Genomic DNA, 17918 nt, shown 5'->3' on the forward strand with positions numbered 1-17918 from the left:
ATGTGTAACTTGTGGTTGTCTTTTAGGGGATGTTACTCAAGGATTGCAAAACACTCAATGTATCCAGAAATGCATTTTTGGAATTTATAGATTCTACTAATTTTTTGTAACTTTCCAAAACAAAGAGGGGGCAAATCCTATAATGTTAAAATTTCTATTTAGATATAAAATTTCTTTGCGTTTCTATCAATTTACAAAAACCTGTAAATTGTCCATCATCGGTCGCTTTTGTCAATTCAAATATGCGTCTTTCAATATACTCTCCTTTACCAGGAATGCTTACTAATGGTTATATACAAGCAGTCCCTGTAATAACTAATAGATAATTCCCGCAAACGTGTCATATAGAGTGTCATAATGTCGCCATTTTGAAACCAAAGCAATACTTAAACGCTTCAAAGACCAAGATATGCCATTAACAGACGAACAATACGCCATTATTATGCTATTATTTTACCGGGAAAACTATATTATTATATATAGCGTAGTAATTTAGTTGTCAGTTTCAAACATTTTCAATCACTTATGAAATCGACTTTAGAAATATCAATACGAAAACAGTAATCAAATTGATGCTAAATAATAATCAATGTTTGGCCGAACAAAATTTTGCAATTTCGATGTTTAAACTTCAAGTAGAACAGCTGCCGACAGAGGTGTTCATGTTGTATATCCGTCTTACCTCTCACTTTTATGGCTTTAAAACGTGGTAATTGTGAAATCGGAACACAAACACGTACACTATGGTGTTGGCTTAAATTAGATTTTGAAAGTCGTAAAATTGGAGTTAAATATATATAAAAAAAAAAAATGATATGGTATGATTGCCAATGAGACAACTCTCCACAAGAGACCAAACACAGAATTGAACAACTATAGGTCACCGTATGGCCTTCAACAATGAGCAAACCCATACCACATAGTCAGCTATAAAGAATGCAATGAATTTGTATGTCATGATACATGTGGTTATCTTTGGACAATGGTGAAAAAAGAATCAGGCAAACTTGGTCTGTACATATAGCAAATAAGGAAACCAAAGAATCAAAACACAACACAGAACAGAACAGACAGAACAGAACAAATCAAACAAAACAGGGGAAAAAATATATTTAACAAAATTTATTTAAATATGTCCCTCTGTATATATTGTACAAGTATAACATATAGAAATGGCTCTTTTGAAAAGTAGTTTCAGTGACCTATATATGCAAAGGCCATTAAACTTGTATTTTCCAAGAGCTCGTGTTTTACCAAAATATCCCCAAAGTCTCCTCAATTTAAAGATTTTCCATGTCAGATCGAGTGACGTGTTAAACAATTTTTGCAATTGTAATTACACGGAATATTACCAAGAGGATATGTTTAACATGATCAGTGCAACCTGATCAATGCTACAAAACCCTCTGTAACTGATTCAAATTCAATTATTTACACACTTAAAAACCGTCATTGTCAGGCGTATGAATACCATTTTATACCAGAGTAAAACTTTATGGGGTAATGAAAGGACACATATAATGTTGTGAGATCTGTAGAATAACTTGATGTTATTCTTTTCATGTATCAATTAAAACCTTGGTACTTTATTTTGTCTCAGATTGATTATATCTGCGACATATATTTGTAACAATACTAAAATATAATCTATTCAGGCTCAACGTATCACACATGTTCGATTGTTTCTTAACTAGAAGGGTGTACTTGATTAACAATTGTGAAGTTTTTGTGGTTTTCCACTCCAAGTTATGAGCATAAAATTCAGAAGTTTTGTCAATATCAGTTACTGGACTTCGGAAAGGTTTCAGCCTATATACGAACGGTACATGATAGTTTTACGCTCTTGTGCAATCCTCTACGAAAAATGCCAGTGTATAGATTTGCCATACAAAAATGAAATAAAAAATATAAAACCAGTTTAAAACTAGTAATCATCTTATGTAAGAAGCAATGCTTTTCAGTACAAAAATCATTTATCGATCAGTTTATTTTCAAAAATCTTTGAAGGACAATTTCGAAACTTATTCACTTTTTAAATAATATTACTGTGTCAACATCAGGTTTTGACAGTTCCCTATAAATTCGATCCCGATACTTCTGATATTATTTTATAAATGATAGATGTAGAGGAAATAAATTTAGTATGTCGATAAGAAGTGTCTGTTGTCGCTGGATGAGGAATGGGGTTCTAGTTCGAGGCGAAATTATGAAGTTGTTTTCTTGGAATTAAATGCAATTATATAAGGTTTACCAATTGATGTTTTCACGAGTTTTCAGTCTCAGGTAAAGATGTTAATATACTCTGGTTCAATGGTCAGGAGATTTACATGAAATTTGGCTGTCAGCAGAAATCGATTGAAAAAAACAAAGAATTACCAAAGTGAAGAAAACATTTGTTTTACTTTCAACAAAACCATATTACCAGGATTTGTTTTAAATGGGAACTATCAATCTCGAGTGTATTTGATCGTAAATTAGATTTTTCTTGATTACTTTTCATCTCAAGTTTCTACAAAACACATCAAAGACGATGATTGCAGTGAAAATACCATTACAGAAATAAATTAAAACATTGATCTGATCTGCAAAAAATGGCGGCAGGTTACGTTCTGAAAAACCTCGGAAATATCTCTGTATGACAATTCAATTATATTGGCGATATAGTTCCGAATAGATTAGATGCGCAATAATGATCACTTGATAGCGACCAAATCGATTTTTCTAAGACATGCAAGATTTTTATATCATCTTCAACTCTTTCCAATTTCCTTACAAACTAAATAATTTACAGAAATGCCAGAAAAACCAATGACAAATATAAACATTATCTATTGAAGCAGGTGTTCCGAACGCTCCGGCATCATTAAATCCGAACCAATCTAACAGACACTTGAGTTTTATGATACTACTTGAGGAAACAGTTTTAGTCATTCCTCTTGTTACAGCTTCAAGTAGCATGATTGTTTTGAAATTAAACTGAAAAATAACAAGTTATTCTAGAAAATTAATTAAGTTTCCATGACAACCGATTTTCGTTTTAATTTTTAATTTTTAATTATAATCTTGCAATGCTAAATTCTGTACTGAAATACATTTTAGTTTAAATAGAACCAGTAAAATTAATGAAAAAAGAAGTTAGGTTTTCTTATTTAGATGCTTATAATTATGTGAGGGAGAACTGGTTGTGGAAATATTCTTCTTTAAATCAAAATGGCTTTCGTTTTACTTGAAAATTTGTAAATTCTTGAAGGTGAAATAAAATCGCCATTTCAACCTCTATGTCTGATCTGTTCAGACTATATTTACTGATTATCTAAACAAACGTAATCTTTACTTACCAAATCCTCATTTACCTTAAAATTTTAAATCTCTAAGGATAATACTATTTTTATAATTGTATAATAACATTGATATAAATTGATACAAGTATAAGTTAAGCAGTATACTTCTTTGGCCATTAGCAGAGATTAACTCAGTTAAAACTGCCTAAGTATATATCTATATATATTGTATATATATATATATATATATAAAGTGCCAAGAAAATCAACCTAACGATGTTAGAGTAGATTTGATTCGTAACTCCCTCCCCGGCCGGGGCTGCAACCTGTACTTTTTATTTCTAACTTCTACAACACCGCCGCCTAGCATTGCGCAGAGACCTTATCCCCTCCTCTAACTATATATATTATATAAATTGTGGATACAGTTGGGGTGGGGTCAGGAGATTGGTACCTCATTTTTGTTTGGCAACGAATTGTTGTGTATGCAGACAAATGGTGTGAACCCCATTACTTTTTATATGACTTATATGTGTTGGAACCTCTTTTAAAAATGACTGAATCCAGCACGTCTGTACCATGCAAAACGTCAGGCATGGTTTTTTTAATATGTTTTTATTCTATTCCTTTTATTTATTTGTTTTTCACTTCTTTTGTTTTTGTTTTTAATCTAAGGCAAACTAGTATCAACTACCAACACAAAAGAATCCTTTAAACCAGGGGGAGTATTTAAGATGAAAAACTTGTCACTTAACACTTGCACAATCTCAGTATATTATTTTTATACTGTTCAACATTATTTCTTCTAATCTTATTAAATAATATTTTTCTTTTCTTTTTTAGGGGGGGAGGAGGAATTTAATAGCAAATACATATTGGTGCCAAGGGGGGAATTAAAATGAAAAATTGTCCTTTGCAAAATTTCATTTTTTTATTGACTAAGCTGTGTGGTCATCATTTTCTCAGTTCATCATGTTAGTGGTCGATGGTGCTTTCCAAACACTCCAGCTTCCTACAACAACAAAAACTGACCGCAACGTTTTTTCCAATAGTGCTGAAACAGTCCAAAAAAATTAATCAATAAAACTCTATTCCATTTCATTTATTCATGTTCCTTTTCATTTCTTTTTGTTCTACCTCAAAAATATAAAGATAGCAAATACCTATACAAAATAAACATGTCACTTAAAAACTGCAGGACATTTTTAACAAGCTTGACACTATACTGATCCTGATCCCGATCTGTTCGTAGATTGTTATCTGTTCGGTCATCATTAAGGGCAATAATTGTACAATTAAGATCCATTAATACTGATATGAAAATGATGAAATATAAAGTGATAACTATCTTCGTGACGTAATTAGAAAAAAATTGACATCTGACCTGAACAAATTTAAAAGCTCTTAAAAAATGTATATATTGGATTTGAAAGCCAATTAACCATTCACTTTAATTTTAAGTGATGGAATGATTTTAATTTTTTTATAATTCAAATTTTTAGATACGCTTTAAATGGTAACAAATTCAGTATAACAAATTTAAAATGACATTAATTTAGCATTTCAAGTTTGATATTAAAATTTATTTCAAAACTGGATACAACAAATGAAACCTTGACTGGATAAACAGCCCATGTACGGTCGGGAACTGGATATACATGTATGTATATAGTTGTATATTAAGGTTTTAGTATACCGACCGTACAAAGACCCTCACGGGTAGTCAAGGTCCTTAAAAAAACCTGCGTCATCGTATATTTTAGATAAATTTGATTCACATCGTACATGTATATTAAGTTTTTTGTCTCCAAATCTAAAAGGTAAATAAATATTATAAAGTCCTATCCTATATTTTGCATAATAACACTTAATTCATGACAGTTTCAATTTGTCTGGACAGGGGTACATAACTCTACATAAGTATAACAAATACACGTCGATTCTGACTGAGGACAATGTCTGCCCATGCAGTAGTACCCTATTGTTAAAACACCAGACTAATCTCTATAATGATGACACATTCAGAAATATTTTCTTAACGAATTAGATAAATACTCCACAAATAATCAATATTTAAAATTTAAAGAAACTTTTATCAAACTTGTAAGTTACTGAAAGAAAATGTCTCGGATTTAAAGGTCTCAATAAGGTTAAATGGTCCGGAAATGTACCTCGGGGAACATCAAACAAACTCATTAGAATTAGAGGGTAATATACGATTCTTAAAGGAGAATTTATATCCTTATTAGGCGTACATTTCAATGTATGTTTCAAAGTTCATTTCACTGTTCATTTCGAAGCATTCAGTCAACATCGTTAACAAGTGATTTAGATTGAGGTGCTATAGGACAAATTCACCTGGAGAAGAAATTAAATAAGAGAAGAATTTCTTATGTACCTGTAACTTTTGATGTAATAAGAATTTGGTGACATATTTGTGTTTTTGTTTACTTTGGATTGTACTAACATGGCCACTACTTCATCTTTCGATAATAGATCGAGATCTGCCAAGAAATTAGCAAGGGTAAGTCAAATTCAGTTTTTTTGGCAATTCGAAATTTGAAAGAGAAATCTCTTTTACTTTTTGCATCCTCGCCTTTCATACGCCAAATATTTTATTGGCTAAAAAACGTGAAATTGTTAAGGTTTTTACGAGAATTTATTATCATTTTAACGTAGGCTTAATATGTTTAACACTAGGGCATATCAATGAATATAATTATAGAATTGTATTGCATATGCAGGTGCTATAATAAATATTCAACGGTTATAAATCTGAAATGCTAGCTTTAAACTTTTCGTTTGGTTAAATCATAGATGTGTTTCATTCTTCGGTGTCAGACTTGGAACTGAGGCCAATGATCTCAATTATTTAATGGATAAACAGATATGTAAAGAAAATCTTTTAAAATATAATATGGGTTGGCAAGAAAGTCCGTGGTTACATCTTTTAATGTATATTATGTTATTTGCAAACATAAGATTAAAATACTGAATTTTTGTATTTTAATCTAATTAGTTCTTCAATTTCACACAACGCTAATAATGCAGATATTAACTTCCGTTACAATAAACATGCGCATTGATAAATGCTGTTATGACATGTAAACTGTATTGATATGCATGTCATGTCTCTCTTATAAGAAGAATATCCTAATATAACATTTCCCTTGATATTCATATAAGTAGGAAAGTTTCAATGCATTGGAACATAGATGAGAATTTCATAACGCCCAACGTCTAGACGAAAACCAATTACAAAATTTGACTCTCTGGAAAATTACATCTAAATTAAAATAGATCGTCTTCTGGAATTCGTTAAAAGAATTAGGAGTCACATTGATTAATACGTCAAATAAGCGCTTCGTAATTTCTTTTAAGTTTGGTTTCTATTCGAGACGGTAATGTCCATTAGACGATATTACAGATTTGAGGGTAGCAGGAGGAGTTAGGAGCATGTTCCTCATTCCTTTTCTGTAGCATTTTTATTGTGCTTATTTTGTCTCGTACATATTTTCAATGTTTTTACTTATTTTACTTATCTAATGTGTTGTTTCTTTCTATATCCATACTATATTACAAAAGCAGTTGTTTATATAATATGCTGCATATACAAACCTCTGTTATTGTAATATCAAATATAAATTCAACACAAAATAAAGATAAAGAAGAAAATGGGTCCAAGCTTAAGGCGCCGATTTGAAGCAACAAATAAACCAATGCCTATACTTTGTCGTGTCTAACAATACAAGCCAAGCCAGTTGACGTATATAAATATGAATTTATAAAAATATTTAGCTGTAAAATCAAATTGACTCTTCGTTTCAGCTTGCTCTCTGACTCTATACAAACTTTTTCTCATGGAATTTGTTTTGCTTATTATACTCTCAACTTTTACTTTTTATTTCATTCAAAATATCTGACCTAATTAGAAAACACTCAGAGTCTCACATTCGTGTAAAGGAATGATATTCATGTCCTTTCTATTTGTCATGTTAACCATAGTTTTGATAAGAAGTACTTATTTTGTGTATTCCCCTATTACTAGGTCAGGTATAGTTCGATAAGAAAGCTAATTTAAACAAATCAGAATTGGTTTTGCCTTGACAGTAGCTGGATTTTATGATAAATATACCTTACACGGGTAGATCTTATTAATAGTGAAAGTTTACGTATCCAAGTAGCCCCAGTCTGTGACCATTGTATGTTTTTCGGAATGTAGTGTATACAGGCAATTAGAACACGTTCATACTTGGCTTTAGTTCTTTGTTCGTTTAAGATGCACCCCAAGTTAGTCCGATCCCATTTAGATCATGATAACGAAAATAATTCAGTCCTTCTCCGTAATCGATCGCTGCTACTGGAGTATCTACACTCGTCTAAACTCGGCCGATTCCGTACTTCCGTCTATATATATAGAAAGAGGGTTACGGATTCACCCGAAGGATTACAGATTTGCGTATCCGTCTCAAATAACGAATGAACTTTTCTCAAAAACTAAATTTTCATTTGCTCTTGTATAATGGCGTATTGTCTCATAGTTTTTACGACCTTTTTTGTTACTTTTGGATGTGTTATGCGGAACTGAACACTGAAACCGGTTTTCCGTGTATCATGGAGTTTATTTTTTTACACCGGGATTCGTTAAAAAATTTGAAGTTACTAACATCTGTATAGTTTAGTTTCAATTCTGATCTCGTGTACATGTATTCATGCTTTTTTTATAAGTAGTTTTAACATCATAAAATGGAGAAGACGAAGAATGGACAACCCTCCACAAGAGACCAAATGATACAGAAACTAACAACTATACGGCCTTCAACAATGAACAAAGTTTATACCGCATAGTCAGCCTGAGAACCGGGTCAAATCTTACTTAGAGTCTCTAGTTCTTGTAGATCAAATCGTCGGTTTTATTTTTCTCTTAAATTTTCTATTTTCATTTTGACACCAACGCTTCGGTACTTTTCTATATACATTGTACATCACACGGATCGAATGTTTTCCGCTTTGTGTCATGTTTCTGTCCAGAAAGGTTAAATGCTGTTAAAGAGATTTCCGATTTCAATCACGTTTACAAATGTTGGTTCAAAATAATATAATTATGTCAATTTTGAAAGCGAATGGTTGTATTTGTCAATGAACAAAAATAACAAGATTTTGTTCCGAATGATTCGACTTCCAGGAGACCTCTTTGTTGTTACTCGGAATTGGAAAAAATTAACGAGGAAAATTTGCATATTCTTTTATAAAACAAATCCTAAAACTACATGATCAATAAACCGCTTTAGTTGGATTACAGTTTCACTTGTAAACTAGAGTGATGCTTTATTGAAGAAAAAACAGAAACGCAAACTTCACTTGACGTGAATTTATTGCTTTCTTTTTTATCGCAAACGACCCTGCGGTTGTAAAACTGTAGTCGGAAATAAAAGAAGGATTTTTACTACCAGTATAAAAGAAAGATTTAACTTTGGCACTGATTACATTGTGACAGAGACATATATTGAGTGCGTTAATTTTACTGAAATGAAGAAAAGCTTCAAGCATATTATATTTATTAACTAAGACACCTTAAGGGAATCTTTCCCATATATAGCAAAACAATTTACAATAAAATCATTTGAAAAAGATTTAAAACGTAGTTGCTGTTTGTGGTCACATTTTTGAAACTATACACATTTTTTTGTCATGCTCATCTGTACAAAATTTTGTGTCACCAGATGCTTAATTACAGCACTTAACAGATTTATCATTAGGACCTAACGTTAAGTATTATGAGCCCATAAGAGGTTGCTAAGTGTGCTTTGCTGTGCATGATATAGAATTTTATGTAACTTTTAACCCCAGAATTAAAGCTCTGCATATTGAGATATGATTCAAATGTATATTCTTATTGAAAACAAGGACAATCGATGCATGTGATGGTAAAAACGAGTATAATGCAAAGTCTAGAAATTAAGTCCGGAAAAAAGTGTTACGTACACGATGCCTTTCGATACACCCAATCGCTTTTTATGAATTTAATGTATCTCAAGCTTTGAGGTTATAATTATAATTAGTCGTAGAAAGCTGTAAACTTCATTACAGAAACGGAAAACGCTTTCTTCAATTAATGTACTTTTAATTGTTCTACAAGCGTTTGCATAACCCTGATGCTAGATCTGTGTCATTGAATCTGACAATTACGAACAACGAAGAAACAGTTATGCATGCAGGTGTTCGGTCATGCATGGAATGCAAATACGTGTTGCTGTATTAACTCATAACAGATAAACCTTGAGGGTGTGTTTGCATACTTGTGCTAGCATACTTGACAATGTGATAGCATTTTCGATGAGATGCCTTTGCTGTTCTCTGCGTAGCCCCTGTGCCTTTAGTTGAAGAGGTCAAGGGTTCGATGCCGTGTCGAGTTAGTACTTATAATCTATTTGTCTCATAGTTTTTCGAATTTCTCTGGACTTTACATATAAGGCGTTTTTAAAGAACGGCTCGGAGTGGCGGTATTAAAGTAGAATATGAGTGACATGTAAAAATAAGATGTAAAATGATTGCCAATGAGACAACTTTATAACAAATTACATGTACATAGAAGAAGTTTTATTTACAAGATTTGTATTTGAAAGCTATGAATATGCATTGATATTGCAGTTGGGCGTAAAACACCCAACAATCTATCATTCAATCGATATGTCACTATATCGTGCCACGATGATGGTTATTTTGATAAATGCAGTTAATGTCGTAATTTTCTATATAATTTTACCAAACGGAAGTGAAACTTATTAGCTCAGTCTGAAAATTTGCCTTTAACCATAATGTCCACTTTCTGTCAATTGCTTCAAAAGAAAGTTATTTGTCTTTAATTGGAACCAATTATCTTAGAATCTCGTTAAACGAGATTAATGTATTTCTTCTAAAATTAAGTCCATAGAATATTTCTTTCAACCAAAAATACAACAAAACAAGATTTGCTTCGTAATGCAAACATTTGATAGATCAATCACTTCCCAAAAAAATCAAGTGCACGTCAATTTAAACATTAAGATGAACATTTCCTTCAATTTTGATAATCGTTAGTGATTGCATCGCAATCTAACAAGCTCTCTCATTAAGTTCGGTTGAAACCTGTTAAATTAAACTCATTCCATTTCTTGTAACATGCAAGATATCATTCATCATAATTCGTTTGTATGGAGTAATTTGTGATCTACAATTTATAATGTTGCACTGTCAAAATGAAATGCTTTTATCATTAGAATCTTTGACAGATTTCACTTAAACTTGATAGGAAGGTTAATCTATCCTCTCGAGTATCTCTTTGCACATTCTGATGCGTATTCTTTGCATCTAGCATACTTTATTTACATTGGAGTATGTAGTTGTCCAGAAATATTTTAGAACATGCGGCGTACAAAATAAGTGCATTTTTCGCAAAAAAATTATTTATTAGATAGAAACACATACATTTTAAATGAAAAGACATTTTTCTAAATATATATATTCAAGTTTTTCTAGGGTTACGGATAGTGTGTCCTCGAGAGTGTGTCTTTGTTTTTGGTGACAAAAGGGCACAGCCACTCTCGTAAAGATTTGGAATGTATTTCCGTTTCCGGATTTAAATGAAACCGACTCTAAAATTATAAATTTAAGAACTTGATAAAGACTATTCACTTTGATTTCGATTTCAAATTGTAAATTCTTTGTTTCATTACATTATGCAAGCACACAGACAAGGAAACGGGAATAAGAAATACTCGATTAATTAATACTAAAACATGTTTCGTTCTGTCAATATTGATTTCCTAAGTCACTTTAGACAAATATTTTATCTAAAGCTGATTTTATATCTCCTTCAAGCGATTTCAGAAAACGTGACTTTGAAAATATTACATTTTAATCTACTTTCACATTATGGTTTGCTTGCGAAGATAAACTACACATTTATTATACATGTATTGGTGTGTCTGCAAAAGGATAAATATTTGTGTCATGTGAAATATCAATGACCGTAAATACTTGAAGGAGTGACATACAGAGTCGGATTTAGGTGGGACAGAGTGCCGCCTCCCTTATGTGGAAAAAAATTGGTTGCTTTACATATAGAGAAATATTGAATCATGACTGGAGCGGGAACCTCTTAGAGCGGGAACCTCTTTTTCTATAAAATTTCTAGAACATCCACTGACAAATTATTATTTCCGTAATACTGTTTCACACAAAAGCAATTTTTCAAAAGGTTTTTCAACCTGTACTAAAACTGATACTATCACAACTGCATCAATATAATTGAAAGAACTTCTGTGATTTCGTTTTAGTTATAATAACACCTATATACATATCCAGTCAAGATATAGATCTGAATTTTATTTAGTTTGGCAGCTTCTTTGAGGTTCTAACAATGGTATGGCTTACTTTTATTAACATTTAAACATTTAAAGAAATACAAATTGGCCCAATACTTCAACTCAGTTTTGAAAAGTTAGGAACGTATACCAAAATGTATTGGGGGGGGGGGGGGGGGGGGGATTCTTAACCAATAATGACACAATAATAAATTAAGTTCAGTTTTAATTTTAGTCATGTTGATGTAAGAAAAATAAATTAAAACCCGAAAACATGTCAGTAATTTGAAATATTTGCACAAAAATTCGTACAACTGCAATATGCGTTTAGCTACATCAAAATGTTCATCATTTTCATTCAGTGATACATAGTGGCGGGTCCGGGGAACTGTATAGGGTTTAACCCCCCCCCCCCCATATTTGATCGTCATTTTTTTTTAAAAGGAATTGAAACAAAAAACAAAAAGATCGTGTTTTTCACGTACATATATATCATAATTTTTTAGTATATAATCGTCAAAAAACAATGTTTGACTCGCTTCAATCGGCTCTACTCATCAAATTTGGGGTTTTAAGCTCATTTTAAAAAATAGATGTGAACGTCTTTATTAAACATATGAATTACACATTAAAGTGTTATCTTCTAAATAGTTGTTCGGAATAACAATCTTTTGTGTAAACAAAAACAGTGCGGAAAAAGAGTTCATCCTTAGTCAGATTTATCAATTTCAAGATCAATTTCCACCTAAATTATGGTTTATGGTCCGTAGAGAGAAGTTTTACTAACTATATCATCTATTTAAAAGGTTAGATCAAATATTACTTTGTGCATGGTTGAGAGAGAGAAAACAAGGCACCGAGCTTCAGAGTCAATCACTGTTTCCCTCGATAATAATATTTATGTAAAAAACGAAATGAATTATTGTCATGAAATGTGCGTATTATCTTGATTGAAAATTTCATTTTAAAAGTATTTGGTTAGCGACATATTTGTTTAATATATCAACTTCCGACTGAACTTTATTGACATTTTAAATGATACATTTGAATTTAAACAGTCATTTTTGATGAAAAAAAAAAAAAAAAAAAAATAGCACACGTTTTTACATGAACAGTATACAATTATTTTAGAAATCATACTGCCATGGTTTCACCAACCAAGAATAAAAAAAAATTAAAAAATAGGGCATGGAATCTGAACGGATCGTGATTGGGTGTGTCTTACTTTTCGCTGAAAAGAAAAAATGTCACGTCCTCTAAATTCCGACCGGCAGTTAAACACTTGTCTGTTTGATTGTGGCCTGTTGCAAAGCACATTTCTGCCCCTAACTAATGTTTACCTCCATTTTCCAGTAGCAGTCAAGATTTCCCCGACGTTCTTCCAAGATGGCCTCTATATTACAGGAATGCCTATTGTTGTCATTTTCAAAATGGACATAAAGTATATAAAAAAAAAATGAGAAAAAATTCCTTAAAGAAAAATATAGAATACAGAAATGAAGGACCTTCACACAGACCCTTATAATAACGTAACATCGTGTTATTTTATACTTTTATATTGATTGGTAAGATTTGTGTCATCTTAGGGAACATCTGTATCTGTCACATGTCTGTTGTTTACAAATAAACATCGACGAAAGATAGAACAATGGACAAAACTAGGTGGCTCTGAAATATCTAATCATTTCTTTGTATTTCTGATAATAATATTAAACTAAAAATGATAGGACCTCTGCCGATTCGTACAAGGAGTTTTGGGAATATAGCTCTTCTGAAATCGTCTGAAATTATTAAAGTAGTACAAGAAGTTTCAGGCCAATCCAGACTGAGTATTTGATGCTATGTATAAAGGCACTCAAAGGAACTATTAACACAAAGTTGGCTGTATTCATATTTCTATTACTTTTATTTTTCTTAAATAATTATACGGAGTTCTCGACACCGGATGTGCCCCAGTCTGAATTTCCGCTTGAGTTTTCCCTTTTTTAACACATAAATGAGGACTGTTTATGTAACTACATGTATATGTATCTATTAACAATATCCATTTACAATGCTATTTCTGGCATGGTACATCAGGGTTTTTTTATTCACATTTCAGTAATGTCATCAAGTATAGATATTATCAATTTATATTGGAGAAAAACAGTAAAGAAAATAAAAAGAAATCAGTCTCTGTATCGAAAGTTTGAGCTGGCCAAATCTTCAAACATTAAATTGAACGTTACATTTGAAGTGCAGTCTGTTCCTCATAAATTTACATATTACATAAACAAAGGAGTATATAATAAACGGATTTTATGGTGTGTTGAGTAGAAAGAATATATACAGAAGTGATGTGTTAAATAGATAGAATATATACAGAACGACTGTTTCAGTAATAAATTGTATACAATAAAAAAAGTTATATACCTCGTAAAATTCAAATAGCTTCTAAATTCTTTCAACAAGTTTTTAGTGTTTATTTTTTATTCAGAACTTCAAAAGTGTTTCATTATGTATTGCCCATGTCATTGAAGCAACGTTAATCTTCAGTCTCTTACCCCTGTTCTTAAAAAAAAAAATAAGTATTGTGTATTTTATACATATTTTATCTCCATTCTAGACCAATTGCTATAGACAAAACAAACTTAGAAACTCGGGATCATCAACTGCTTCATAATTAATTTGGTGTTTTCTTTTCCGACTGGAGTATTAACCACCCAATGTTTCAGTCTCCAACTAGACGATGAAGAATCATTCTGATTATGCTACAGTTAATTCTACTTTACCAAGAGTTCAGTGATATATGATCAACAAATTTATATCAAAGTCGCGAATCTTTGAAATCAGGCGTGAAGTCGGTACTAATGAAAACAAATTGTGTCATCCATCCCGAGCCATTACTCAAGAAATCAATAGACACACTCTTGATTTACATCATTTTGTTTGTTTAGGATGTTTACTTATTCATCACAGCATTGGTTTTATGCGATAATTTTCTGATGTTTCGGTAGGATCCGTCATATAAATGTCATTAATTCAAAAATATAGTTGATGTAATGGCCTTATAGAAAATATTTTGTTATTTATGCTTTTGCGTTTTTCATCAAGCTTGTGATTAAAAGCGGACCTCGGTGGCTAAAGGTCTAAATAGTTCATCTGCACTGACAACAAGCTTACAGTAGTACTACATCTATAGAAATCACTAGCATGTCAAATCCAAAGTTATTAGTTCGAACCCACTCGTGGCAGTAAGGTGAGTTATACTAAAATCTTGCTATTTCTCCTGCTGAAAATCGGGGCTCCTCCTCTTGTACAGTGGTTTCCTCAACAAATAAAAACTGGCGGCAACGATATAAATTTTCGAGAGGGTCATATTTTCTTAAACCTAAAAGAAAGGTCTCAGTGCAGTCATTGAGATGCACGTGCAAACATGCAGCTAAAAGTATAGAAAGGTGAGTTAAACATAAAAAAAAAACCAAACAATCATGATTGAAAAGATACGCGAGATGAACTTCAATGAGACAGCAACTCTGCAACATGATAACTCATAAAGAGACACTGATTATTGGGGCATGGCGAGTTATATTTTATACCTTAATCTTCCTGAAATGTGTGTACCTTTTACTGACATTTTAACTATATTCTGGTTAGTTGAATTGGCGTTCAACAGTGACGTTAACTCAAATATAGATACTATCTTACCCTAGGCCGAAGATAACCAGTTTAAGTTATTCTCAAGGGTGCCATATCTTGGTCAGAAACATACTGGTCACTTGCTAAGTGCTAAAGAGAGTCGATTTTTTACAATTTCTTTAGGTTTTTTTTTCTTTCTGTAAACGGTTTTTATTTCTTCTACCAAGGTAACGAGACCTATATTTATCTTTATGTAGTACACATCGGATTATATATATATATATATATATGTCAGTAGGTATATATAATGCAATTTAATGCAATCTTTGTCGTAACGAGCGCTATCTTATCGGGACCTTATCAAGAATTTCTCTCTTTCTTTTGTCAGTTTCTTCATTGCGATTCTTCCTCTTTGATATAATTCGTGTAGACAGTTAAGCAATTATCATTGTTTCCAGCCAATTACATCTGTATTGCCTTCCAAATTAGATTAGTCTCAAGCCATCATTGTGTAATCTGTTTACTGTCAAATCTCGTTGTTAATCGGCTTTTCTCGTGTCCAGCCACCATCGCTCGGAGTCAAATTCGTCTGCTAAAAAGCAGGATATTGCATTTTAAAATTACAACTATCAAGACGAGTTGACTGGGTAAACAAATTAGTTCCATTCAGTGGAAAATCATATACTAGAGAACCCGTTTGGCTGTTATGGGTGTATTAATACGCAGACACGTATATGGTCGGAATGGGGACGTCAAACCCGTATTGAGAATAGTACGGTCTTTGTGCATAAGAAAACCCTTTCAATGTTGTCATGTGGAGTCAATGTATGGCCTAACGTAAGGCAAAAGTCTTGGACAGACCTACATGTACCATATTTGCCAAGTGGCATTTTGTTTCAATTTCTCGACCATCATCCCGATCGATCGAATCTGCAGATCCTTCTTCTTGACAATAATGTTCATGTATTCTCGTCCTAAATATGCATGAAATAATTGCCACTGGATCAGGCGCGGATCCAGAGGGGGGGGGGGGGGGGGGTTCCGGGGGTTGGAACCCCCCCTTTTTTTGACCGATCAATGCATTTGAATGGGAGCATAAAGCTGGACCCCCCCCCCCCTTTTACTCTGCGTTGGGAACCCCCCACCCTTTTAAAATGGCTGGATCCGTCCCTGTGGATGATAAGCAAACACTGACTTATCAATTTAACAAAGATTTTATCTTTAAAACGCCCCGGTTTCAAAAATATAATATCGATGTGTTCTTGATATAGCCAAACTCTCAGTAAACCCCGTCAATGATCATTGTGACAAACATTCCAGCTGTGTCAGATTAAAAACTTTCCATTTTAAGAACATTTTAAATTAGTTTGTTTTACTTGGATTTACTCATATCTAAAGGCTTTGTTTAGTATACAAAATGTATTCTTTCTTCAAAACTTATTAGGAAAATTTTAATAAAATCCAAATCTAATAAAATCTATTCAACTCGGTGAGCGTTGAGCATTTTGGCAATATAGAACAAAGAAATGACATCCAGAGGTACAGTTGTGTCTCCTGAACTTGTTTAAATTTACTTTCACACCATGTATCATAATGGATAATTTGTTACATACAGGTGCTCTAGGTACGCAAGCACACGTGGTGTGCATCGTTTTTTCTTCGTCTGCCCTAGATGCTTTATTTGTGAAAGAAGCGGTTTACTTTTTACCTGTAAATGAAAAAAACAACTATACTGTATATATGAATTACTGTGAGTGTGTATAGCAATTTATTTCTAAGTGTGTCGCATCTGCCATGTGTGACTAACGTAAGGCGGTTTCCATTGTTCCGGGTGTAAATAGCGTTTTACATCAGTGTACTTGACGTTTGATTTGTAAGAGTGTGTTTAACAAGTAAATAATAGAAACTCAGATCAATGCTGGTGAAAGAAGAGACAAAAACTTGACATTTAATCAGGATATACACGTTTTTACGTTCGGAATAACTACTTTTGTTAATCAATAAAGACTAATTAATTGTGATCAATATTCATTGATCGGGATTTCTTTTGGAAATGAGTAGGGTAAGTAAACTCGTTCTTAATTTAATTTTAAACATGGGATATTTAAATTATTTACAAGTTTCAGTTACATATAGAAATGTTACAGTGATTTGTGTCAACACAGGATAATGTTAAATGCTGTAAAATATATGAAAATTGTCAAATATTTAGTCATTGTAATATGTTTACTAAACGTACAGGTGTCTAACACATTAAATATATTACGAACACTTTTATATAAACGTACTTAGTATTATTCAAGATTTTGTTACGTAAAATTGTTGATATAAGTTTAATTTAGTGGGTTTTAGAGTTGCAGTCTCTTTAACCCCTTAATATCATGTGTGTTTTTATCTAGCTAGTAGTGTTATTGTGTTGCTTGGCTTTTCTAGCTGCAATAAATCTTACTAGCTCTCTGGTCATATTTTCGTTTCTGTAATGGTGCAATGTAGCAGTTTTATCATCGTTTAGGGTTTTGCGGGTTTTGAGGGGCGGTTGGGCAGGATTTTTTTATTCTTATATTCATGTTATCACTCTTGAATTTCTAAAGAGAGTTTTGTCTTGTTAGTAATTTGACATTTTTTAGTTATCTTATACCAACTCCATCGTGTTCAAATTAGAAATATTTTTTTT

General features: G+C 32.3%; 1 protein-coding gene across 8 annotated transcripts in view; it reads left to right on the forward strand.

The window, feature by feature from the left end:
• LOC139501146 (uncharacterized) overlaps window positions 1-17918 on the forward strand; it is a 142718-nt gene that overhangs the window by 91707 nt on the left and 33093 nt on the right. The window contains exon 1 of one of the 8 annotated variants that reach the window (XM_071290132.1): window positions 5732-5805. The exons of 6 other annotated variants lie outside the window; for them this stretch is intronic. In XM_071290132.1, coding sequence (XP_071146233.1) covers window positions 5749-5805 — 57 coding nt within the window. In that variant the 5' untranslated portion in view covers window positions 5732-5748. Of the gene's footprint in view, window positions 1-5731; window positions 5806-16889; window positions 17307-17918 lie in introns of those variants that run through there. One more of the 8 variants, XM_071290141.1, reaches the window with a different exon arrangement.

The sequence above is a fragment of the Mytilus edulis genome, chromosome 13 (assembly GCF_963676685.1).
Source record: "Mytilus edulis chromosome 13, xbMytEdul2.2, whole genome shotgun sequence".
Classification (NCBI taxonomy): Eukaryota; Metazoa; Mollusca; class Bivalvia; order Mytilida; family Mytilidae; genus Mytilus; species Mytilus edulis.